General features: G+C 42.4%; 1 protein-coding gene across 1 annotated transcript; it reads right to left on the bottom strand.

The window, feature by feature from the left end:
- slc29a4a (solute carrier family 29 member 4a) lies at nucleotides 1-26147 on the bottom strand (the record flags this gene model as incomplete). Its single annotated transcript, XM_080448237.1, has 12 exons — nucleotides 26062-26147; nucleotides 21948-22005; nucleotides 21386-21598; nucleotides 18332-18463; nucleotides 17161-17274; nucleotides 14127-14255; nucleotides 13480-13554; nucleotides 12031-12290; nucleotides 4531-4651; nucleotides 3825-4012; nucleotides 828-1068; nucleotides 1-146 (listed from the first exon to the last, which is right to left on the bottom strand). The coding sequence occupies exons 3-12, from the start codon at nucleotides 21594-21596 to the stop codon at nucleotides 1-3; spliced, it is 1617 nt and encodes a 538-aa protein (XP_080304363.1). The 5' UTR covers nucleotides 21597-21598; nucleotides 21948-22005; nucleotides 26062-26147.
- Between the last annotated feature and the right edge of the window lie 624 nt (nucleotides 26148-26771).

Here is a 26771-nt window from a genome sequence, read left to right as displayed (position 1 = left end):
TCAATACCCTGTAGAATTCCCCGGTGGGTGTAGGCGCAGAGGGGGGAGATGCATCCCTGATCCTGGTGCAGTGAAGCTGTAGGCTGCATAAGCCACAGAAGAACCCAACATGAGGCCTACCATGTAGGACACTGTCATAGTGTTCCCTAGAGAGAGAGAGAGAGAGAGAGAGAGAGAGAGAGAGAGAGAGAGAGAGAGAGAGAGAGAGAGAGAGAGACACACATGCACGCACACGCGCACACACACACACACACACACACACACACACACACACACACACACACACACACACACACACACACACACACACACACACACACACACACACCCACACGCACACACACACATAGAGGGTTTAAAATCTCTTTAGCTCCACTTTATTATCTAATGAGAGCAATTGCATAACCATTGCATATCAGATTCACTCATTACACTGTTCTTTGCTCTTCATGTGAATTTCACCAGGCTTTAATTTCATCTTGCGATCAATGTTCCTTGTGTGAGAAATTCTGAGAAACCTAATTCATCCTTCATTGCAGGATGGTGTCATTTACCGGAAATAACAGATTTTCAAGTTGACAATGCGATGCAATGTGTTGTTAGCTTGAATATCAGTTATTCTTGGTGAGCAAGACCATTGTGCGTCAGTATAGTATACATTAGGGTTGTCAGTGGCCTGTCACTACCGGTCGCTACCGATGACCTACCGATTCAACAATTATTTGAAAACTTTAGTTACAAGTTACTTGTAGATTTAGATCATTGCACAACATACATTAACCCGTGGCCAATGATGTATCTATGTCTATATATCTATGACCTTTTACCTGCTAGCTCCCTCTGTTCGGGCGGCACCTTGCCTGCAGCCTGTATCATCGGCACAGATCCAAAGTAGCCATTGGTGACCCCCATGAAGAGGGAGAAGAGGCAGGGCCAGGCAGGGTGGGACAGGGTGGGGGCATGGGCCGGGTATACACACATAACGAACAGAGGGATAAACACCACCCTCAGACAGGAGAAGAAGAGCAGGCGGCCTCCCGGCCAATCGTACGGCAACGCCGCCAGGATCTGTGGAGGATAGAGTTTATTAATAGGCAAACTAGAAAAAGGTCCCCGCCAGGTCAGGTAGGTTATTGTGGGCCAGCAATGTTCAAAATCCGGAAATCAGGATGGAATATGAAAAACCGGACTGATCCCTTTTGATCACATGACTATAGAGATAATGGGTAACGATTTGCATGATGTTTGGACCTGAGAAATCGGCAGGAGTAATATAAAAACAATGTTTCGCGAAAATCGGCCTCCTGGCGGCGCTATAACAGAACAATGTGAAAGAGGGTGGCATGTGTTCCTCGGCCTAGTGGGAATGTGCGTGCAAAGTTTCACGACAATCGGACGCTGCATTTATGATTTGAGGCATTTTGTTCAAAACAAGCCACTCCTGCAAACATTACAGTAGATGCCAATCTTAGCCAATCAGGATGGATTATGAAAAATGTAGGGTGGCATTTCTTCCTCGGCCTAGTGGAAATGTGCATGCAAAGTTTCACGGCAATCGCACACTGTGTTCATGATTTGAGGCATTATGTTCAAAACTAACCGCTCCTGCAAACTTTGGAAGCCAATCTTATCCTCCTGGTGGCGCTATAACAGGCCAATCTGAAAAATTCAGTGCAGAGGTTCTGCTCTGGCATCCAGGGAGTGTGCGTGCACAGTTTCACTGCGATTGGGCCAACGGTGCCGGAGATCAGCTGTTCACGGACGGACGTACGGACGGACGGACGTGCGGATGGACGGACGGACAAACAGGGTGCAAAACATAGTCTCCGCCATGCCTTCAGCATGGCGGAGACAATAATCTGAGCAGTGGTTCTTCAACTTTAATTTCAAGGACCGCCAGTTTGGAGTGCATCAGACCACGGACCCCCATAACTAAAGAGCAAAGAGTGTACAAATGGAACCGTAAGGGTCCATTTGGTTCGATTTGTACACTCCCAGAGATCATTAGGTTCCTAACTATCAATCATTTGGCTGGTGACCCCATGCAACCCCCTCAAGGGGTCCTGGGGGTCCCCGGACCCCACTTAGAAGAACCATTGAATCAGAGCGTATCCAGCTATGCCATTTTTTCCTCTCCTCATTAAAAGGAGACAGCGTGCACTGCATCTCACCAGTATTTCCATAGGAACATTGAGAGGGAGACAGCGGCAACAGGAGAAAGGCATTGGCTGGATTCTATCCCACGCCAGAAATCTCTGGTGTGTGTGTGTGTGTGTGTGTGTGTGTGTGTGTGTGTGTGTGTGTGTGTGTGTGTGTGTGTGTGTGTGTGTGTGTGTGTGTGTGTGTGTGTGTGTTTTTTAGGTCTTTCAAACACATTCATATCTTTCATTCGTGATGTTGATTCCTGTTTCCCGCTTTGTGTTTTTTTTTTTGCCTGGTTCCCATCATATCCTCGCGTTGCATATTCAGTACCTTCAAAAACGTATTTCTAACTTATTTTAGTGTGCCTTCTGGCAGTGTGCTTCCTGAGAAAGCACTGGCATGAATATCCTTTTTTCCCACTCAAGCCCTTGCACTGCCTTATCAGGAATTTTCCCTCCTGTTTCTAAATTTGTTCTTTCCCTCTCATTTCTTATCACCCCTACCCCCATTTCAACACAAATGCTAAATTTGCCATGAGGACATAATCAAGCACACAATCGAGAAGAATCTCACTCAACCAATCATACTTTTGCATTCAAAGTCAGAGTAAGACTCAAGGACAGGAGATAAGGTTTAATTTCAGAGCACATGGAGATAACTTGAATTCTCTGAAAATGACAGCCAACTTTTCCTCCCATCCTTACTGTCAGGCCTAATAAATGACTACTTTACAAGGTCAAGTGCTGTGTTAATGTGAAGGAAGGATGCTTAGTTTCCTCATAAAAAAAGCCTATTTCCTGCCAAGTGAGTTTGATGAATAAGTGAAAACCAAGGGGGCAATGGAGGTGGCTTCATGAGCACTCAATAACTAAAGATTAAAATCTCCCTAATAGTGTTCTTTTAGTACACCGCTGCAATCTGTAAGATCTGGGATTCAAACCCAATTTATACTGCTGAGCTAAGATGTAAATCGAGTGTGGGCAGGGGAGATGTCATGTTTTGAGCTTCAGGCAATACCTTTTGTCAACGAATAGGTATCCTACCTGACCACAGGGTCTAAATGTATATTGTATTGTATCATACAGATTGGTTAAAATAACATTTTATTCACACACAAAAAATGGACTGCAGCTGTAAAATAACATACTACCATTTTTTATTATTATAATGTTTTACAGTTATCTTAAAGGAGTAGTTCACCCCAAAAATTACTTATTTTGTATCAATTACACACACCATGAAGCATTGAATTCATAGAGATTTTTACGTTTTTTGTCGCATTGCTAAGCCAATAATTTGATGACCGGCGGTCTCTCCGGCAGGAGACTCAAAGAGTCTCCTTTTGAATCTCCTACCGGATACATAGTGGTTTGTTGCCATTCGAGGATTTCCGCAAAGAAACGCTCCGTTCCCATTGAAAAGCATTGGCAGAATCCGCCCGCATACAGTAGGCAGAATTAAAGTTCGGTGTGACCGCACCCTTAAGCCCTATTTCAAAAATTACATTTTTAAAAATGTAATTTTCTTAAAATCCATTGAAGCGTTAAAATAATAATAATAATTATTATTTATTAATTAAATAATAAAAACCTGTGATATTTACCCACAAAAACAGGCAGTGACCCTATGTTTGGGAAACACTGCACCAATGCAATGCCTATATAACTGTGACCCTGCCTCACCTTGCCGACAAAGTCAGACATGTTGAATATGGCCATGATGAGGATGGGTAGCCACTCCCCCAGGGTGGCGTTACGTATCTCTGACTCCAGCCCAGGGAAGAGGCACAGCGTGACGCTGTAGGTCACTGCTATGGACAGCATGTAGGTCCAGATCACACGGGACACCATGTAACGATGTAAGAACATATCTGATTGGAAGATGGAGAGCAGTGTGAGAGAGGGGAGGGGAGGGGCAGGGGAAGAAAGATGGAGGAGGATGCGTGCAAAAGAGAGAGAGACACACAGAGATACTGTAGAGGGAGAGGGGAACTAGATATGGGAAGTATTTCAATTTCTCTGTTTTCTCTCCCACATACAGTAGTGTCTAATGCCTCATTTATTCTTTGTCTAATGACCACGTCACTCGCCGAAAAATAACAGATTTTCAACTGAAAAGCTGACAGAGATAAGGAGATAGCAGAACTGAGAATGAGAACACTAGAAGCCAGAGGAAAATTACAATACAATGTTAACATACTGTATAATCTGCTGTTTCTTTGTTTCTTTGTCAGTTTTAGTAATATATATAACTGCTGAAAGTAAAATAGCGAGAGAGAGACAGAGACACACAGAGAGAGAGAGAGGAGAGAGAGAGATAGAGAGAGAGAGAGAGAGAGAGAGAGAGAGAGAGAGAGAGAGAGAGAGAGAGAGAAAGAGGGGAAGTTACCCCTGACTCCAGGCCAACTCCTCTTCATCTTGGCTTTGGGAGCGTCAAAACGCACGTACGTCCCTCCTGCAAAGTCATCGACGGTCTCTTCTGTGGGGGATGCTCCCTGTCCGCCATTACCCTGAGCGTGTACAGTGAGAGACAGGCAGTGAGAGCAATATCCTGTGACAACATCCATACACATTGTGTTGGTTCCCAGCAGAAGTCAAACATATTGTTGTTGGGCGGAAACCCAAGCTCTTCATACTTTTCATTGGTTAAGCAATTAACCCCTTTCAACCTGGTGTACCTATTTTGGGTATGTCATTACAGGCAAAAATTTAATAAATACAAAATCAGATCAAAGAATTTAAATAATTCAGTTTTATTTTTTTAACTTTTTTAATCTTCCAGTAACTGACCTCTGACGCTGTCCTCCATATTTGTACAACAGAAAATATGTGATCTTCCAATAAACTTATTTCCTAAAAACAGCAACACAGTTTTGTTTCAGGACTGTAGGATGAAAACAGAATGAGACAGAGAATGATAAAATGCCATTATCTTTGAACAAACTATATTAGAGATATTTTTCCCACAGTGAATGAGGACATTCTCCCGTAACAACTCTCACACACACTTTGTACTGTTAACTTTCCCTTTTTCTGTAATAGCTTCCCGTCCGAGCCTGACATTGTTTTTTATAGAGACAACCATTAAAGTGAATAGTGGTGAGGTCCTGCAGGCTGACGTAACCCTGTTAGTGGGAGACAAGCCACCCTGATGCATGATGGCAATAAGCCAGAGAACCAGTTTATTTACACATATAGTACAGTCTCTCTCTCTCTCTCTCTCTCTCTCTCTCTCTCTCTCTCTCTGTCTCCCTCACTTTCTTCCCATAATTCTTCTCTTTTATTTCTCTCTTTTTCGCTCTCATTTTCTCAGGTTTGCATATGCACATCAGAATAAACACAAACACACAATCACAGAACCATGCACAAGTGCACAAATGAACACACACACGCACGCGCACACACGCACGCGTGCACACACACACACACACACACACACACACACACACACACACACACACACACACACACACACACACACACACACACACACACACACACACACAAATGAGTGGGAGGGGTAGAGCAAGAGAGAGTAGAGATCCATTAGTTGATTATAGGTAGTTGTGGGCCAGAAGGCACCACTCTCCTTGATTATACCATAATGCAGAGCAGTCCTTGTATCCCCCCGGCAACAAGAACAAAGAACTCCCTGAATCAGCTTGCAGACACAGGCTTCGAAAAGCACACACAACCACAGAGCCACAGTAAAGCCCTCAGTGTTCATTTAACTCTGAAGAGTGTGAAAATGGACCTGTAAAGATACACTTTCAAGATTTTGTTGTGCAGGTATGTACAAACACAAGTACGCATGCACGCATGGATGCGCAAACACACGTACACACACACACACACACACACACACACACACACACACACACACACACACACACACACACGTGTAAAGTCATACTGTCAAAACGTTTGGTCTTCTGAGACTAGAAGGTTCCCAGGGTTCAGAAGTGTCTAACAGAGTTAACCACATGAACATAATCTATGGAACTGCAGTGTATATAACCATAACCTAAGGAATTGCAAGGCCATAATCTAGGAAAACGATTTTAAGTAAACATAATCTCAGACATTGTATGTTATATGAAGAATTAAACAATGTATCTATAATCAAAGCAGAGGCATTTCTGTATGTGTTTCTGAAACCAATGCAGATAAAATATGAAAAGGAACTGTGGTAAGTGTGCTTGCCAAAACGGTGGCCATGAGTCCATGTAGGGTTTAGAAAAACTGCACAAGAAAAATACATCCAATATGCTATCAGGAAATGCTGTCAGATGTTTTGCGCATTAATTCTTGTTTTTGTTCCAATACCCAGGAGGCATGGCCCTGTTGGCTGTGTATATCATATAACCCAGAGGGGCTGTGCTGGAATTGCTAGTTGGTTGTCAAAATAAATGTAATACATTTATGCTATTTCAAAGATGGACATCCTGCTCAGCTAAAAATACAATTTGCATGGTGTCTGTATTAATGTTTTTATAGTACAGTAGCCAGACGAATCTCCTCAGATCAGCCTACGATTCTTAGAATCCTAGATTCACCACAACTAAACTGTAGGACACAGGGCTGATCTGGGGCCTTGTACAAAGCCTACCATGAAACAACAGGCACACACACTCTCTCACACGCACGCATGCACGCACGCACGCACGCACGTACACACACGCACACGCACACACACACACACACCATACTGAGTCATACCATCCTCCTATCCTCCTATAATTCTACAAACCTCTATCCTTCTGTCTAAACCGCATTCCTACTGTCTGACCAGGTTTTTCTCCTCAGTGCGTTCAACAACTGATCTGAACTTGCACACAGGCAATGAGCATTACCATGTGCAGACACTTAGGAACGATATTTTTCACTTTTCCCAAATTCAAGCTGTTTATTAGTGTTTTTTTTGGAAAATCTTTAACTCTACGGCCGGAGTTTTGCATGCGGCCACGGGGTCTGTTGTCACGGTTACGGTTCCCCCCAGGCTATGGGATGTAACAACAACGTTAGCGCCATGTTGTTCGCCATAGTTGCTACTACTACTTTGTTTAGGGATGTTCAGCAATACAAATGCTATGCATGTACTGTACACAGCGCATAACCCAAAGTCTGCAAATACTTTGAGTGTGCATATCCCCGGGTATGGACTAGTAGTACTACATAAACACAAATAGAGATAGACAGAGATAGCGACAGAAAGAGAGAGTGAGAGAGAAAGAGAGAGTGAGCAGAGTGATATCTGGAGGTGCTCTGTGTTCATTTGAAGGTGGTCCTCTGAGGGTATTGTAAGCCTTTGGCAATTCTAGTTTACGAATTGCTTCCCTGAACTCAAGTACTGAGAGTATTTATCCTCAACATCTCAAGGTCCCAGGAGTAATGTTCCCTCTTCTTCACCACCTCCCCTCGTCTCTGTTTCTCTATTACATCATTTCACAGTTTGGGTCCAAAATCTCTCTCGCTGTTATAACCCTTTGTGCATGCTTTTCCTCGCTAGCTGCCTCTTCCTCTATCTCTCCCAGTCTCCCTACATCCCATTTTCCATCTATACATCTACTGTATCAATCTATCTATCTGTCTATCTGTCTATCTATCTATCTATCTATCTATCTATCTATCTATCTATCTATCTATCTATCTATCTATCTATCTATCTATCTATCTATCTATCTATCTATCTATCTGTCTGTCTGTCTGTCTGTCTGTCTGTCTGTCTGTCTGTCTGTCTGTCTGTCTGTCTGTCTGTCTGTCTGTCTGTCTGTCTGTCTGTCTGTCTGTCTGTCTGTCTGTCTGTCTGTCTGTCTGTCTGTCTGTCTGTCTATCTATCTATCTATCTATCTATCTATCTATCTATCTATCTATCATCCATCCAACCAACCATCCATCCATCCATCCATCCATCCACTTGTTATCTATGTACCCTATACCTCATTCTCTCCACTTTCATCCGTATATCTCTATCTATCTTTATTTGGTTTGCATTACTGCTCGTTTGGCCACTGCCTCTCCTCTCTACCTGTCTTCTTTACTCGTAATATTGGTTTAATTTATTTTTCACTGCCGCAAAATGTTTTCCTTCAATCCCTCCTCTGTTAAACTTGTCTTTCTGAGTTATCTTTCCCCTATAGGCAACTCCGCACCAAACAGACTATTGCAGACTACTCCAGACTGCAACAGACTGGTATTCGGTTGGCAAAAGTTGCCATTTAAGTCTGTCAGCCGACTGGCCATTCATGTGCTAATTAGACTTTTAGCGTGCCAGCGTTGCCAGGTCTGCTTATTATAAGCGACTTTGGGCTTGTTTCCCTGCAAAGCCACTTAGGGATGTTCCCAGCGTTTTTTCTTCACTGACGTGCAGTGGTGTAAAGTAACTAGTACATTTACTCAAGTACTGTACTTAAGTACAATTTTGAGGTACTTTTACTTTACTGGAGTATTTCCAATTGTCTATACTTGTACTCCACAACAATTATTTGAAATGTTTAGTTACTAGTTACTTTGCAGATATAAATCATTATGAAACATACATTAACCACTTTAGCCCTATTTTATACTTTTAAGCTATTTGAAAATAGCAGATCTACAAGCTCACAACGTGTTGCGATGCACGCGTTCTGAGCTTGTATATCTGCTATTTTCAAACATTTTTGTACTTTTACTTTTGGTACTTTAAGTACATTTTTATACCAATACTTTAGTACTTTTACTCAAGTAAATGTTGAATTCCAGACTTTTACTTGTAACAGACTCAGAGTACATCTATTGCATTCAAGCCTGGAATTTCGTCATTTTAGGGGCAAGGCCACTTGGCCTTTGGTGTTGTAATTTTTTGGAGGGCACAAAGGCCCTGCCCGGCCCTGGGCAGGAAGGCCATCCAAAAAAATAATAAAGATTTTTAAGTCCAAAAATGATTTTTAAGTCCACGGAAATAATGCATTTAACTTGAAGGTTAAGGATGATTGTATTTTAATATATTATAAGAATAGTATAACTATCTGTGAAATATTACCCATTTATTTCACAAAATAATGTGTTGGCAAATGACCAATATTTAGTTATATAGGTCTCAATATGTCACATTCAGCCCTGGACTTCACTGACTGAAGTAGCGGTCACATTAATCACATTAGATTCACAGAATGTATTTTACCCACAAGTTATTTTCATTCAAATGAAATGTGAATGAACTTGCACTAATAATGACTTTAGTTGATTTTTCACTCTTTAAAATATAGTATTTCTTAATTATTAATAATTACAGCTTGTAGATTGGCTATTTTCACGATTTTAAATTGTTTTTAAATAATAATAAAAAAGGAACATACAAGATTTCCACCCGACAGCCATAATATATAGCCAATATATGGTTCTGTATCAGTATATGAGTCCGTTTTTGAAGATTTCATTCTAATTGGCTACTAGCCTGAATATGAATTTCATGAGCCTGGGTAGGTCACCCTGGCTTGGCGGAGATATGCCCTGTAGCACACTCCGCACAGCAGCAGCAGCAGCAGCAGCAGGTGAAAGCAATTCACTTAATTGCTCGTTCTCTCTCCCTCTTTCCGTCTCCTCAATCTCTCGCTCGCTCTTTCTCTCTCAATCTTTCACTCTCCCTTTTTTCTCTCCCTCTGTCTCTCCCTCTTTCTTTCTTTCCTTCTCTCTCTGCCGCTTTTTACCTCCCTCCGTTTCTCTCTCCGTCTCCCACTTTCTCTCTGTCTTCCTCCCCTCTCTCTTTCTCTTTCTCTCCCCTCCTCTCTCTCTTTCCCTCTCTCTCTCTCTTTCCCTCTCTCTCTCTCTCTCTTTCTCCCCCCTCTGTCTCTCCCCCTCTACCACTCTTCCTCTGTCACTATCTCCCTGCTTTACGAGCCTATTCATGCAATGCTTGAACTCCCACTCAGAAGGACATGTTTACATACTTGCGCATTACATATTTATACATAAACACGGATGCATGTGACTCCGTCACTGGACAAATTTACACACCTGCTCCCAATCACCACAGCGCAAAAGTAGGGCAAATCAATCAATCTCTCTCTCTCTGGGAGCAACAACAAGAAACAGTGAATGTAGGTTTTCATAGACATGGTCGCTTGTTTCTCTCACATAATCTGGCAACACCGACAGCCCTCTGTTGTCACTGCCACTGCGCTACCAGTCGGCTAAAAAAGCTGAACATGTTCGGTCGGCTCTGGGTCGGCCGAAAAGGTCCCGACGGACCCCCCGACGGACCCCTAACCGACTGGCCGACGCTTCCCGAAGCCAATTCGGCCCAAAATCGGGCCGACTCAGATTGGTCTGGAGAGGGCTTATTACCCATCCCTCACCAACCTCACCCTATATACTCTCTCTGTCCGTTTCTCCCTCTCTTCCCTATCTCACTCTCTCTCTCTCTCTCTTTCCCCCTCTCTTCCTTCTTCTGTATTCAGAGTGGCAGCCAAAACCTGACGCATTACACAAGCACACAGCTTAAATAAATGATTCTGTGCTTGACTGGTACTTAATCAAACAGTACCATCCTCCACACCTACGCATACACACTAAACGAAACTACTTAAACGAATGTCCATAAGACACACACACAGACACACACACACACACACACACACACACACACACACACACACACACACACACACACACACACACACACACACACACACACACACACACACACACACACACACACACACACACACACACACACACACACACACACACTTACTTGAACAGGTACACAATAACACAGACACACATATTTTGTCGCATGCACACAATGGCACACACGTGAACACTCACAATTTGCTAGTTGACATACAACAAAGAGAAGAAACATTAGGGTTTAAGTGGCTAAGATCAGTTTATCATTGCTTTATTAACCACTTGAACCTTAACATTCCTATTCTGGGGGAACATTTGGCGAAAATAGTAGATCGACTATTTTTGGCGAAGAGATTTGGTGAACAGCGGGGAAAAAAGAGCGGACCAAGTACAAAGCCAACCCTGGTGAACTAAGTATACATTTTTACTAAGTATACTGTAGTGTGTAAGTGGGTAACGAGGAGCTTAATGAATGAGACATGGTGACGTGTAACGAGGGAATCAGACCTTCTTTGTATGGCAGAAGGGTCAACGCTCTCACTCACATTCTTACTAGTGCAATGGTTCTCAAAGTAGGGTCCAAGGACCCTTACTGTTCCTTGAGGGTGTTTCAAATGGACCATTACAGGTCTGTAACTCTGAGAGTTATGGGAGTCCTTGAAATTAAAAAGTTTGAAAAGCACTGCACTAGTACTGCAATCTACTCAAGGTCTGACTGCAGGTTAATACAGCAGTGGTCTTCAAGAGCCCCTGGTACTGCTGGTTTCCTGTCCTACCAGGAAGCAGGTAACTTGGATTGTATCCATTTCATTATAACTGTCCTATCAGTGTCTAGTCATAGAACTACTGCTGGTAGGATAGAAAACCAACAGCACTAAGACCGTTGTTGTATAGTACAATATTGCATCACACACAGTATATATACACAGTACAGTTGGTCTTATACTTTAGAAGTAGGGATATATTTAACCCCAGGACACCAGGGGAATTCAATGAACTACCAATTAATTAAGATAACATAAGATAAACCTTTATTGAGCCCCGGAGGCTCAATAAAGTAAAAAAAAAAGAAAAATAAAAAAAAAAGGTTTTTTAAATACAATTTAAATTAAATTAAATAAAATCATAAGTCTGTTACTCCTCATTATTAAACCATGCATATACACAGCAAATCCTTAATGTAAACAATTATTTTTACACTCTCAGAGAAAAATTAACCCCCCCCCACACACACACTCACAATATAATAACAAACCATCCAAAAACTTACAAATCTTACTTCCTCTGAGCTGACATCATGGTGGACCCTGTATCCGGTCCCGTTGTCACGGGGGTCATGACCTTTGCCCTGACCTTTGCCCTGGACCTGGTTGGTGTAGTAGTGGACAAAACGCGAGCGGCGGACCACCAGGTGAAGCAGGAAGCAGAGCATCTCCATGGCGATGGAGACCAGGAAGAAGATGAGAGTGTTCTTCCTTTCATCTTTGATCAGCAGCTTGGTGAAGATGCGAGACAGAGAGATGATCACCCCCGCCGTGCCTGAGAGAGAGACATCACAAACACTTTCATTATTTATTCATTTGTATTTTAATTATTCAAAATAATGGATAATCAAATGGAGAAATGAGGGAGAGAAACTGAAAAAGGGAGAGAACAGAAAGCTGTTCCATTTAAGGATGTGAGGAGGGAGGGAGGGCAGAGCAGAGAGAGAGATTGACAATTAAATATTAGCAACAGGGTCTAAGACAGTGTGTTAGGGAGGGTTCTAAATGGACCCTTATTTGAAACCCACCAAAAAAGCGTCTGCATCTTCTTTATTATTTTTATTGCACACGCAGGTTTGTGCGCGATTGTTCTCGCCTAACCTCGGCACAGCGGGATGTCTGGTCAATGTATTTCAAAAAATAAGAACGGCCAATTAGAACGGCTACATCCATTAACAAGGAACGGAAGAAAATCAGCGTCTGTGCACGCCGCTTATGCGCTTGCACGCCTGGTGGGTTTCATGGCGTTACAGGTCTATAACTCTGAGAGTGTACAAATGGAACCAAATGGACCCTTTTGGGTCTCTCAGAGTTATGGGGGTCTTTGAATTATAATAAGTTTGAGTACCACTGATCTAAGAAGACAATCTAAGAGAGAGAGAGAGACAGACAGACAGACAGACAGACAGACAGACAGACAGACAGACAGACAGACAGACAGACAGACAGACAGAGACTGAGAGAAAGGAAGTGAATGGGGACCACTCACCCACTCAACTATACAAACAAGCATCCACAAAGTAAATGTCCCTGCTCAAGAGAGAGAACGTGTGTGTGTGTGTGTGTGTGTGTGTGTGTGTGTGTGTGTGTGTGTGTGTGTGTGTGTGTGTGTGCGCGTGTGTGTGCGTGTGCGTGTGTGTGTGCGTGTGCGTGTGCGTGTGCGTGTGCGTGTGCGTGTGTGTGTGTGTGTGTGTGTGTGTGTGTGAAGATTCTGACTTTCAAATGTACATATTTTTTGTTTTGATTGTATTGCTGTATTGTTGTACTGTGCTTTCTGCTTTGGCAATGTAAACGTATGTTTTCTCATGCCAATAAAGCCCTTTGAATTGAATTGAATTGTGTGTGTGTGTGTGTGTGTGTGTGTGTGTGTGTGTGTGTGTGTGTGTGTGTGTGTGTGTGTGTGTGTGTGTGTGTGTGTGTGTGTGTGTGTGTGTGTGTGCGTGTGCGTGTTTCTCAGTACTTACTCTCTCCAGTCATCACCCCCTGTGTGTAGCGCTTGGGCAGCATCCCCATGTAACCATAGAAACTGGACTGCTGCACTGGGAATGAAACGAGGATGTTCTTATCAGTGCAAACAGTGGAGTGAGAGAGTCAACACATTAATGACACGATGATTAACACACCTAGCTCATTGAACACTCCAAACACAAGAAATAATGGAAAAAGCTAGCGCTACGTGTCAGTAGAGTTGGCTATGGCTATGTGTTATATTCCTACCAATACCACAGTGGGGGAATTCAGTTGTTGCAAATCTTGCGGGTTAGATATTTTCGGTGCAGGAGTGCAAGGGAGTATACATAAGTGTTACAAATTGAGAGGTGAAATTGAAATATTATTTAGTCAACTTTATCAACTAAACAATCGAAGATGATTCCGTTGTAAAATGCTACCTTCTAACATTTTAAAATAATAACATTTTAGATCATATATCGTCACTATCGGTTAGAAACCTTGTATCTCCAAGTTTCAAAATGTTATGTTTTTTCAAAAATGTATGCCCTAATCACCATACAACAGTGTCACACAAAAGTAGTGAAAATAGCAGATCTACAAACACGCGAGGCATTGTGTGTGCTTGTAGATCAACAACACGTTGTGTGTTTGTGATTACCTGTACATCCAAAGGCCACCACTCCCACTGAGATGAGGTTGAAGACGTAGGCCTGTCTGGTGGTGAACTTCTCCAACCACACATCAAACACACTGATGAAGACCAGAGGACCCAACGCAAAGATATAACCTGAAGGACAGAGAGCAGTTGATAGTACTGGGGGTCCTTGGGTAGGGGGGGGGGCGGTCCCCAGCTAAATTAGTTCATATACGGTAGCTTCAAAATTAGTTTAACCACTTTAGCCCCATATACACTGGCTATTTTCAAATCATCTTGAAGTAATTTGAAAAATGTGGAATGGTTTTGAAACACTGTGCCGGTGCTAGTTTGTTCATCAAGCTCCAGTACCTCCAGTAGCTCTGAGTATACGTGTGGCACATAATGAATTGAAAACTTTTTAAACGTTTTCTCTCAGGGGAACCCACATTATAATGACCCCAGTTATTTTTTTTTATTATTTTTTTTTATATTATTTTTTTCATTTTAATTTTTCACACAGTATACATACAACCCCCCCCACATCCCTCCCCCCTCCCCACATACAAACCCACATACATAAAGACAGCACAGATAAAAATAATCAAAACATAATAAAAATAAAAGGTACAAAAAAGAAAGAAAAGGAACATCCAGAAGAGACAAATCTGTTAAAACATTAAGTAGCTTCGAGAAATAATAGCTCTAGACCGAGATAGCTGTAGATAACAACCTATACCATCTCTGATACAGGTTGAGGTAGGGACAAGACCCCAGTTATTTGTTGTGTGCTTCCAGTGTAATTTAGGTGGGTTGGTGAAGAAGCATAACATCATGCTGTTTTTATGTCGGTAGTCTACAAGGATTCAGTATTTTTATTTGGCACCTCTGCCCTTGCAGGGGACTTTAAAAGGGCTTTAGTCAAGTTAAGTCAAGTTAAGTCAAGTTTTTTGCCGCGCTAGAAACTCCTACAGGTTTGTCAATGGCGCTTGTGAGCAGGGGTGTTGACCTGTGAGGAATAGGGTGTTCCTACACATGTGCTGTGCCCTCCAAGTAGTAAGGCTCCTCAAGGTGAAAAGAAGTGCCAGGCGTTTTCATGTGTCTTGGAGGAGGCATGTGGTTTCAATACCACCCTAGGACCTACCAGTCCAAAGATCGAAGATCAACCAAAGATAAGATTACATGAGTCTGTGGGGAAATCAGGGAACTGGCATAACGACTAAATTGGGAGGAAAAAGCCGGGTAAAATTAGCAAACAAAAAAAGACTAAAAGAAAGGAAAAAAGAAAAAACTATGTGTGATATGTATTCTTATTTGTCAAAGGTCACAATAATTCAAATATACCGTAGTTGAAAGGAAGCCAATTAGGTGAACTACAAGCACACTCCAGACGAGCGCGGGTAAAGGTTAAATGCCTCATCATGGCATATACTGTTTTCCACCCGCGTGGGTCTTCCACCAGAGTGTGGCAAAAAGCCCTGTAGGTTCAAATCCCCGTTCTTGGGTGGTTTTATTGTTTTTAAAACTTGTATATGCCCTGAGACATTAAAGGCATTTTAACCTTTATCTATGCTTGTCCACAGTGTGCTTGGAGTTTGCCGAAATGGCTTCCTTTCATCTATGGATTGTTATTGACTTCATGAGCACCTCTTAACCACCTGCACTGGAGTTGTCACCGTATGAACTCTAACCGAGAGCACTCAAGTTGTCCTTGTTCCTCAATTCAAATATAGTGTCCATTCATGCACCAGAATTTCCACAGTATATGTATAGGGTATACTAAATACTAAAACAATCCCTGCCAAATGGGATGAATATATGTTTTGAAGAGGTGCTGGTGCTGGTCAATAATACAGAATAACGTTATAAGACTCAGTCCTTTGAATCACAATAAATAACAACTGATAAGAAAGTATCAGGACAGCAGCTTGTTCCCTTCAATAATGTATTGGTACCAACAAGGGTACATGAGGTATACCTCCAAAATAATTACTGAAGGGACCAATACATTATTGAAGGGAACAAGCTGCCGTCCTGAACCTTTTATCTTTTTGTAATGTACAGTATTAGGACAATAAAGTACTACATACATTTAATATGTATTAATCTTTCCTCAAATAGCAAATGGCGGACAAATAAACAACAGAGAACATCAAAGGGGAGAAACATTTGTACGCCATGGAAAACAGTCCCTTGTGGTCTCATAAACCTTGCCAGAAACCCTGGTTTTAATCACTGCAAGACTGAAACTACAAGGAAGAATTATTGCAAAGTGTATTATTCACTTGTCATTTTGTTCTGCATCGTCTACCCCCGTAGCACTAGACTAGAGTGAGTCCCCGGGGGCCCTTTCAGAAAATGAACGGTATAAAATTAGCATACTGAAGGAAATTTAATCAGCATGAGACCATGTTTTTATATTAGGGTGTCCTCCGCAATATGTCTTCAGTTTTTTGGGAGTATCTCAGACAAAGAATTGACTCTCTGCACAGAATGTTAATTTAACGACAAAGAAGTGCACACATGGAACAGAAAATACATTTTCAGGTGTTCCAATTGTATTATCAATCAGGAGAGAGAACCATACAAAGCTAATTTATCAGCTTAAATGTTCTAGTGTTCCAGTTCCATTTTGTCTGTTCATTTATTAATTTTTCCATCAATTCCATTTCACTTGTTTACGGTGAATTCTGTAAGACCTCTCTCTCCTGATTGAATAAAATTGGTATCCGGACCTGAAGATTTATTTTCTGTTCACTAAAGAGCTGGAGAGATGGGAGGCCCCTGTTACCGAACAAACACTATAGCAATGATTACTATCAGAATATTAAGCTATTTAACTTACACCAGCTGCTCTCAACCTTTTCTGGATCAGGGCGCACTTGAAAATCTCAAAAGCGTTCCTGGCCCACCCATCTGACCACCATCGGCTGCCATGTTATGTGGTCAGATGGCCCCACTGGTTGAGAACCACTGACTTACGCCCCCTTTAACAGAGGATTTTACTGTGTGGGGTTGCTATGTGGTGACATTTGACAGAGGTTGATGTGACACTCACCCACTGTGATTCTGGTGTGGAGGCTGAGTCTCTCCACCAGCACGTTGTTGACGATGACGGCCACCAGAGCCACCAGGATGTACGTCAGACTCATGTCAAACACGATGGACGTACCTGCAAGTACACACACCATAGTGATGCAGAGCTGCAGGTTCAAGGGTGTTTACTGTCACATACTGTACACAACTACACATACAGGCATTATAGGCAGAGGAAAGAGTGTACTTTAAAGGATAGTTCACCCAAATAATTACTTTTTTTCTATCGATTAGTCACCCCATGGAGACTTGAATTCATGGATGTGTGTGTGTGTATGCGTGTGAGAGAGAGAGAGAGAGCCTGAGAGTGTTCAACATTGTGCGTATGTATATATTGTGTGCACTTGCGTGTGTGCAAACTCACACATACAGTAGAAGTCATCATCGGTTTCATCATCAAGTTTCTTCCTGGCCAAGCAACTGGCATATGTCTTCACAGTAACATCAGTGTTCATTTATCCAAGTCTAAAGGTCATTACACACCAGGAGCGACGCAAATAAATTATACTTAAATGTGTTGCCTTTTATTTTGATGCCTCCATTCATACAGGCTGATGATTTTATTTGTGCTGAAATGTCGACCTCGTTTCAAAAATGTATTACGTGGCTTCATTGCCTCGTTATAATCTGTGTGCTGTGTGCATGTACTGTACTCATAACACAAACAGCAGTTAACATATATGCGAATTAATCGCACAAAATTTGGTTACATTTGTACACTGTCAGAGTTAAATCAACATTCATACTATACATTCATACTATACGTCTACTATACGTTTTGGTTCTTTTAGTTCGTTGGTTCTCAAAATGGGGGGGTACTAGGGCTTCCCAGCTAAATTAGTTAATATAGTGTATACAATCATTTTAACCACTTTAACCATATTTTATACTTTGGCTATTAAAAAATAGCAGATATACAAGCTCATATCGTGCCGTGCTATGAGCTTGTAGATCTGCTATTTTTAAGAAATCTTGGAAATTTCAGCAAATCTTTGAATATATACTGTATATGTTTTAAAGCAAACATTTTTAACTCAAATCTTTGCTTCTGGAGGTCCCTGGCACAACATATTTTTTTAGATGGGGGGGTCCTTGACATGAAAAAGTTTGAGAAGCACTGTTTTAGTTTCTACCTTCAAACTTGTGGTGCAGGTAGTCCACATCAGTGATGAAGCTGTTGTAGGGAAGCAGGAAACCCACTCCAGCCAACAGCATCGCAAAGTAGATGCCATGGTAACGGTCGTCAGGGATCGGCTCTTCAAAGGCTGAGCAGGAAGGAATGACGACAGGAAGGAGAAAGGGGAACGAAAGGGAGAGAGGGGTAGACAGAGGTTAGAGAAGAAAAGGGGTAATATAGTTGGTTAGCCAATAGCCACTTGAACCCTAGCATCTATAATTAACCACTCTCTGACCACTTAACCTGGATCAGGTAAGTACAACATCGACTGTAATGTAATATTAGAGATGAAGCAAATGCAGACATATTCTGTGGCTGAATTTGGCAGCTTTCTGAAAAAAGGAACTGATGTTCATTGCTCAGTTACATCTTCAAACTGTTAACTCAAGCTAATAAGATTTTTTTTTTTCATGCTAGGAATGTTTTTGTCTTGCCCCGGCAAGAATAATCGTCTGTGTCCTGAGTGTATTGAATGCAGGTTAGAGTTTTTTTAAACCAATCACTTTGCTTATACAAGGTCATGTGAAGGAGTTGGCCTTAGCTCTCAAAGTTGCTGTGTTCCGCTCCGCTACCACCCATGGCAATTGCGATTGGATACGTCTCCAAATTATGTGGCTACGTCACAGTGACGTTGATTCTATGGGTTGGACTCAGACTAGATCATTTTCTCTATCCAGCAATTCCAGACAGCAGATTCGTCGCACTGGGTGGCAAAATGCAGCCGGGAGGTCGATGGAATACATCGGCGTCAATGAGGGCCAGGTGGACCAGCTTATGAACAAACAGTATTTCTGAACGATTGAGACCTTTATACAATACTCGGCTCAGGAAAATAAAAGAAGACATATCACACATTGTTTTTGTGTTACTTTTCGATGTGTACACTGTATAATTTTATTGAGGTATCTAAAAAGCACAAAGTACGTTTCTGAACGTGCCAAAGTATCACGATACTGTCAATCATGTCCTGTCTGGCAACCAAATCTCGCGATACCACCGAGCCAGAAACGATACCTGCCGCTGTTTAGATGCCTCAAGTGATTAGAAAACAATCTGTGATATGTCTTCCTTTATATTCCTGAACCGATTATATGACAAAGGTCGCAATCGTTCAGAAATAGTGTTCAGCTGTCCAGCCGGCTCTCATAGACTCCAATGTTATTTCACCAAACTTCCGGTGCTAGTTTGCCACCCGTGAGCGTCATGGCGCATACCCGGCATCCAGCGTGTCCTTTCCTTAATCTACCTTCCTTGAAGGTAAATGCCGATTTTGTATATCGTCATATTGCGATATGGCAAAGTGTTTTCTTCTCCTGGTTTTAATGCCTTATTTTATACTTTCAAATATTGTAAAAAAGAAATAGCTCAAATAGCCGATCTATAAGCTACAACACTGTCCTCCGTGGTGGAAAATAGTGCTCGGCACTGGCATTGCCTAGGGGCGGGGGCGATAATTCCCTATTCTGTACCTATCGGTACATAACTCGAACGGCGCTGAGTCGGCTCTGGCGGACTTTGCAACGTTCGGCACAGCGACTCGCTCGTCTAACGGCTCTGTCGGCGGTGCCTCTCGTTGCTCAAGTCCACCAGAGACGGCGCGCCTCCGACGTTGTAACTGTTTTTTTCCCCAACTCCTAACTTAATATTAGGGGCTGTAGTCTTTTCTCACCAAACGGGCCAAGTGGTCAGCCTCGCTGGGGACATTTATTGCATTTTTTCCATTAATAAAAGCAGTGATAACAAAAGGTGATAGCCTTTGTTTCAAATTTTGTCATATTTTCAGTTGGTAGATGGTATCTCATGTTTCTATTCTTGACAACACACTTGTTTTTGTCAAAGAAACTGATCAGCAGGGCTCCGTGATGGCTCACTGAGTTTATTCCATATAAATAAAATAAGACTTAAGTTCTTAACACAGCTGGCCTGGGTTTGAATCTGACCCGAGGCTCATTGCTGCATGTCATCCTCCTCTCTATCTCGTCTTTCCTGTCTCTATGGACACTGACTGTCTGAAATAAAGTATAACAATGCAAAAAAGAAATGCTAAGAATCTTAAAGAAATTGGTGTTTATTGGTATTAATCAAAAGCTTTAATAAATGATTTGATCATTAATAAAGGTAATCAAAACAAAACGCATAAAAACTATTGTCTGATGCACAGTGGGAGCTCAGTGCTGTGATTGCACCTACAGCAGGAGCAGGATTGCAATGACATTGCACAATGGTGCTAGAACGAATGTTGTCTGTTCAGTCTCTTTTCAATCTCCTGCATGACATCACTTGCTTCTAGAAGGTAAAAAGCTTCCGTCTGTGCCTCTGTGGAGATTGTGTATTCTCTCCATTCTGTTGCCTAAACTCTGAGGCATAGAGATTGACAGTAAAGGAAAAGAAAACAGGGGAGGGCGTAAACTGAGAATGGCTGACGGAGATGGAAACAGAGGGGGACACCGGAGAAAGAGGTAAAGCAAGGACGTGGGGGTGTAGAGGCAGTAGGGAGGGGTTTCTTTAGACCTTGCTGTTTTGTCCTTGGTCACTGATTTGATTGACCTTAGCATGACCTGTGTAACCAGGCAACACACCAATTTCATAATAACATGATTACCACCCGTGTTGTAGAAACTACTTCCAGTGTCACAGTCTGCCCCCTCAAAATGTTATTTGCTTTTATAATGTCCCACATGTCTGTCTGTCTGTCTGTCTGTCTGTCTGTCTGTCTGTCTGTCTGTCTGTCTGTCTGTCTGTCTGTCTGTCTGTCTGTCTGTCTGTCTGTCTGTCTGTCTGTCTGTCTGTCTGTCTGTCTGTCTGTCTGTCTGTCTGTCTGTCTATCTATCTATCTATCTATCTATCTATCTATCTATCTATCTATCTATCTAACAATATGTCAATCTACACACACACACACACACACACACACACACACACACACACACACACACACACACACACACACACACACACACACACACACACACACACACACACACACACACACACACACACACACACTCACCAGGTTCGGACAGAGCCAGTACCCCTCTCTCCGGGGCGTCTTTGGTGATCTCCTCCTCCTCCAGCTGATAGGAGTCAAAGCTGTAGCTCTGCACCACGCTGCTCTCCCTCCCATCTCTCCATCCCTCTCTCCCTGGCTCCCTCCATCCATCCCTCTCCTCTGGAGTCTGGGCCGGCGTGGGCCTCCGGCGTTCTGCCCCCACCGATCCCATCACTGCACGAGGACACACACGCTGTGCATGCACGCACACACGCACACATGCACACACACACACACACACACACACACACACACACACACACACACACACACACACACACACACACAAGCACACACACACAGACACGCACATACACACGCAAAGATGAACACTTCACCCTGCTACAGACTCTGTCAAGGACGCACAGTAAAATCCCCAGTGTTCATTTAACTCTGACTCTAAAACATTGATCCAAATGGACCATTGTATTTTTACACTCCCAACGAGTTAAATGAATGCTTGGGGCTTTACAGTGCAGGCACTACGTTCAATCTGGGATACACATGACGAAGAGAGACACACCTGGCAGTTTGTTGTTGGTGGAGAGGAGAGGCAGGAGACCTTGGGGGTGATTGAGGATCTGTAAGCACAGACGCAACAGGGAAACATGAAACAAAACAAAATAATCACAACAACAAACTGTCACTTTACAGGTGACATCAAGCTGACAAGAGTCATGGTTAGAAACCTCACTCAAGGATGGCTCATTGTGTGCGTGCGTGTACGTGTGTGTACGTGTGTGTACGTGTGTGTGTGTGTGTGTGTGTGTGCGTGCGTGTGCGCGTACGTATTTGGCTGTGTGTATTTGCATCTGTGTGTGGGTTTGTGTTTAGTCGCGTCAGCAGGTGTGTGTATTTGCACATGAGTGTATATAAATAATGTGCATTATGCGTGAGGCATACTTAATGAGAAACTGAATGCATGACTGAGTGACAGAGAAGGTGAGTTAGACAAGCACGCATGCAGCCTTACATTCACTGAATAATACCTAGTTCACTGTGTTGCTAGGGCAATAGCCAGATCACAAAATAATAGAACAGAAAACGTCATACAATATGACACAAAAGATTTCTATATGTCAGTGGCAGCATGGACCCTTTTCCCAACAGCTATCTTGACAATAGGACTGGGCAATATAGATTTATATTGATATTGTGATATGAGACTAGATATTGTCTGGGATTTTGTATATCGTAATATTGAGATATGGCAAAGTGTTTTCTTCTCCTGGTTTTAATGCCTTATTTTATACTTTCAAATATTGTAAAAAATAAATAGCAACCTATAAGCTACAACACATTGCAGCTGCAATTTGGATTGGATTATTATAATTGTTTTAACTGATATTATCATCACAATAAGATATTATCGTCACAGTATTGACATCGAGGTATTTGGTCAAAAATATTGTGATTTTGTCTTTATCAACCAGTCCTATAAGTAATTGCAGCAGAAGGTAATAACGTTAATTGTGGGTGCGGGTGTTTCATTTAGCTGTTTCTGTGTGCCAGCATGAAATTTAAATGTACAGGAGCCAGGGGCGTCACTACTAGGGCCCCAAAAAAAGATATATATATATATTTTATTTTTTTTGGGGTCTTTTTTAAAGAAAAAAAATCTTAGGGGGGCCCACAGTGAATCTTTGTCCCCAGGGCCCAGAATTTGGTGCTACGCCCCTGACAGGAGCTGTCCAGCTGACACTCAGTAACACCTATTTCTGTAAATGAAACACATCCTCCATCAATGTTATTATCATAAGCTGTATTTACCTGTCAAAATGTCTGCTGTAAAAATAAACTATTCTTTGTAATATAACACAATTACACCTCATGCATAATACATGTGAGTTGAGACAAAGACATGCACATGTAAATGATGAGCTATGCTGAATCGTTCATTGTCGACATTATAGTATTATAGAGGATGCGCGTTGATCCTTTTTTTAATATATATATATATATAGCACAGATACAGAATCAGTGTGGACACAGTGTTTTGTAATGATACCGCCTAAACAAATAAAAGGCATATCTTGTCATTGCGGACTGGGGCTTTTATTTTACCACTTGAACCCTAGCGTTCCTATTCTGGGGCAAACATTTGGCTGCTATTTTCTGCGAAGATATTTGGTATTGGAGAAAAAGGAGGGAGCCTAGTATAGACCCCTGGGGGACTACAGTCAACAACATATATGGGTTCTTTAATGTGCTTCTGTGACTTAAAACACTGGCGCCTCAGGCTTGAATGTTTTTGCAGTGTGTTTCATAATTATTTTCAAAGTGTAAAGGGAGACTGTTCCCCCATTTTATATGTGAATAGACTCCCATGTTTTGGTGTCTGTGATGGAGTCATATTGTAACAGATCTGTCTGGGATGGATCCATATGGCTCAATAACAAACGTTCAGCTTTTAGAGTCACAGAAGAATGGTTAAAGAACACAGTATTGTCACAATGGACTATTCTGGATGGGTTATTGATATTGTTTCGGTAAACACACAGACGCACACACACACACGCACGCACGGACGGGCGGGCGCACGCACGCACACACGCACACACGCACACACACACACACACACACACACACACACACACACAAAGGCGGGCGTGTACATGATACACATACACTGTCGCACAATAGATCAGTTTAAATGAGTATTGATATTGTCTCCCTGTGGAAACAATACCACACACACACACACACACACACACACACACAGAGAGAGAGAAAGAGAGAGAGAGAGAGAGAGAGAGAGAGAGAGAGAGAGAGAGAGAGAGAGAGAGAGAGAGAGAGACTGTTCAAACAATTACACAGTATGTGCTGTCACCAGAGCTAATTTGTCCCTTACAGAGGCTGCCCGCCTCCTCTGTATCCCTGTGTAATAGTAGGCCTACATGATTGATTGATTGATTTTTCTTTATTAAAGTGTCATGCTTCCAAAGGAAGCCCAGCCCATATGGACTTACAGGACACTAGCATTTAATTTGACAAACGATGAACCGACATAATAATTCAAAAACAATAAACAAACAAATAACAAACTAAAACAAATAACAAACTAAAACACTCAAGCTTCCTGCCCATGGCAGATTACATAAATACAACTTAAAATACAACATTGGGCCTGTTACCTCACATCTTAACAGAGGACCGGACAAGAACCTATTTGAAGAGATGAGATTGTCTTCTACTCCAGGCACTAGAAACAAAATGTGCCATCTTAAATACCTCATAATTAAACAACCACTCCAACTTCTGGCCATCATCTTGCCAGAATAGATCAGGTTTTTGTTTTTGCATTACATCAAATAAAGGAACCCTCAAATCGTCATACAGAGTACAATAAAACATAAAATGGAATTCATTTTCGACATCTTTCATGTTGTTGGTAGTATGTACTTTTGGCCTATCCATTCCCTAACAGGCAAAAAGGCTCATCACAAATGATGAAATGGGGGGGGGGGGGGGGAATAACAAAAGGGTTCTGGTTCTCCTTCAGGTTTAAAAACTGACAGCATTAGATTTTGTTAGAAGGCAACATTCAGTGTAATTTTGTTCATTGCTTTCATCCTGCCCAATTACGCAATTAGACATCCAATGCACTGAATGCAGCAAATGTTTTAAACTGGGGGCATTCTCACACCCCTGAGACAACATAGTGACTAGAGGTTAGAGACACTGTGGTGTTTTACTGTTTTAGTCTCTTTACCACTTAAACCTCAGCATCCTTATTGTGGGGAAAGCTTTCACAGAAAATAGCAGATCGACAAGCTCGCGACGTCTTGTGAGCTTGTCGATCGGCTATTTTCAGCGAAAGCTTTCACCTCAAAAACCCAAAACAGAAAATACACTAGCACTGAGCCCTGAGGGACTCCAGTGGCAGTTACCCATATGGGGCTTAAGTGGTTAATGACCTGATATAGCTGCTGCCTTCTGGCAGAGTGACAAGGCTAACCAACAGCTTAGGTCCCCTCTTTTTTTCAGCCAGCAGGCGGCGCTCAAAGCCTTCGCACAGTCTGGATTAAATGGACCCTGGACAGCCAGCAGCTGCAGACATAATTGAATGTAGGCTAATAATATGTTTCACGATTCGTGAGTTACCAAAGTAATACACGAATTACATCCATCCATTCATTCTATTTCAGAAAAGATCTGACAGCAGAAGCCAATTCTCTTAATTTGATGTCTGTAGGCTAATATTTTGGCAGACTGAGAATGTGTGGGGGAAGGTGAGCTAATATAAGATGCAGAAAAAACTAAAAAATAATGCAATGTTTAGGGTGCTTTTCAAAGCTTGCCACAATAAAACAAATCTAGGCACATTTAATGAACAACATAGCCTGCCTTACACGCTTCTCAATATTTAAAAAAATATTCGGGCAGGCTGTACAGTGTAAACCCAATTAATTTGAAAGCTTAGGCTTGGTATATACAATTCATTATTATTTTTTTGCCATCATAAAAGATCCCCGCAAGTGTATGGAACGATAAAGGAAGGTTTGTTCATCTTTTGCGGCGGCTGTTAATTATTCCACCACCTATTGTTCCCTGAGCATCCACGATCAGCACGGGAGGAAAAACGGAGGAAAAAGAAAAAGAAAACAAACAACAGGTTATGAATCGCCTCTTCTTACCTCTGCTCTCCTCTCTCTCTCTCTCTGTGTGTCTGTGTCCCTCAGTGGTTGTTTTGCTCCCTCGGCTCTATAGTGAACCTGGACCGTCTGGAATCATTGTTGTTGTGCACTGATCATCCTGGTGTGTGGTGGTGGACCTCAGGGTGGTCGCTGGTCCTCCTCAGCCACAGTGTCCAACAGAGGGAACTCCCGGACGGACCGCTGCTGCTGCTGCTGCTGCTGCGCTCTGCCGTACGCACGACCACAAGGAGAGGGAGAGGGAGGGGGGAGGGTCTCTCTCTACGAGCCTCTCTCTGTCTCTGTCTCTCTCTCTCTCTCTCTCTCTCTCTCTCTCTCTCTCTCTCTCTCTCTCTCTCTCTCACACGCACGCACGCACGCAGCACGCACGCACGCACTCCACACACACACACACACACACACACACACACACACACACACACACACACACACACACACACACACACACACACACACACACACACACACACACACACACACTCACACACACACACACACACACACACACACACACACACACACACACACACACACACACACACACACACACAGCCTGTTCATCTCTTGCTGTCTAGCGCCTTTTCTTTACCTTGTTTATTGACATTTATTCCACGCTTGCACGCACATTCAGCATGCTAAATTAACAGACCACACGCGCGCGCGCACACGCACGCACGCACGCAGGCAGGCAC

This window comes from Gymnoscopelus braueri (genome assembly GCF_963280865.1).
Source record: "Gymnoscopelus braueri genome assembly, chromosome: 13".
NCBI lineage: Eukaryota > Metazoa > Chordata > Actinopteri > Myctophiformes > Myctophidae > Gymnoscopelus > Gymnoscopelus braueri.
Note: the sequence above shows the minus strand (reverse complement) of the source record. Positions and strands in the feature narration are given on the sequence as shown.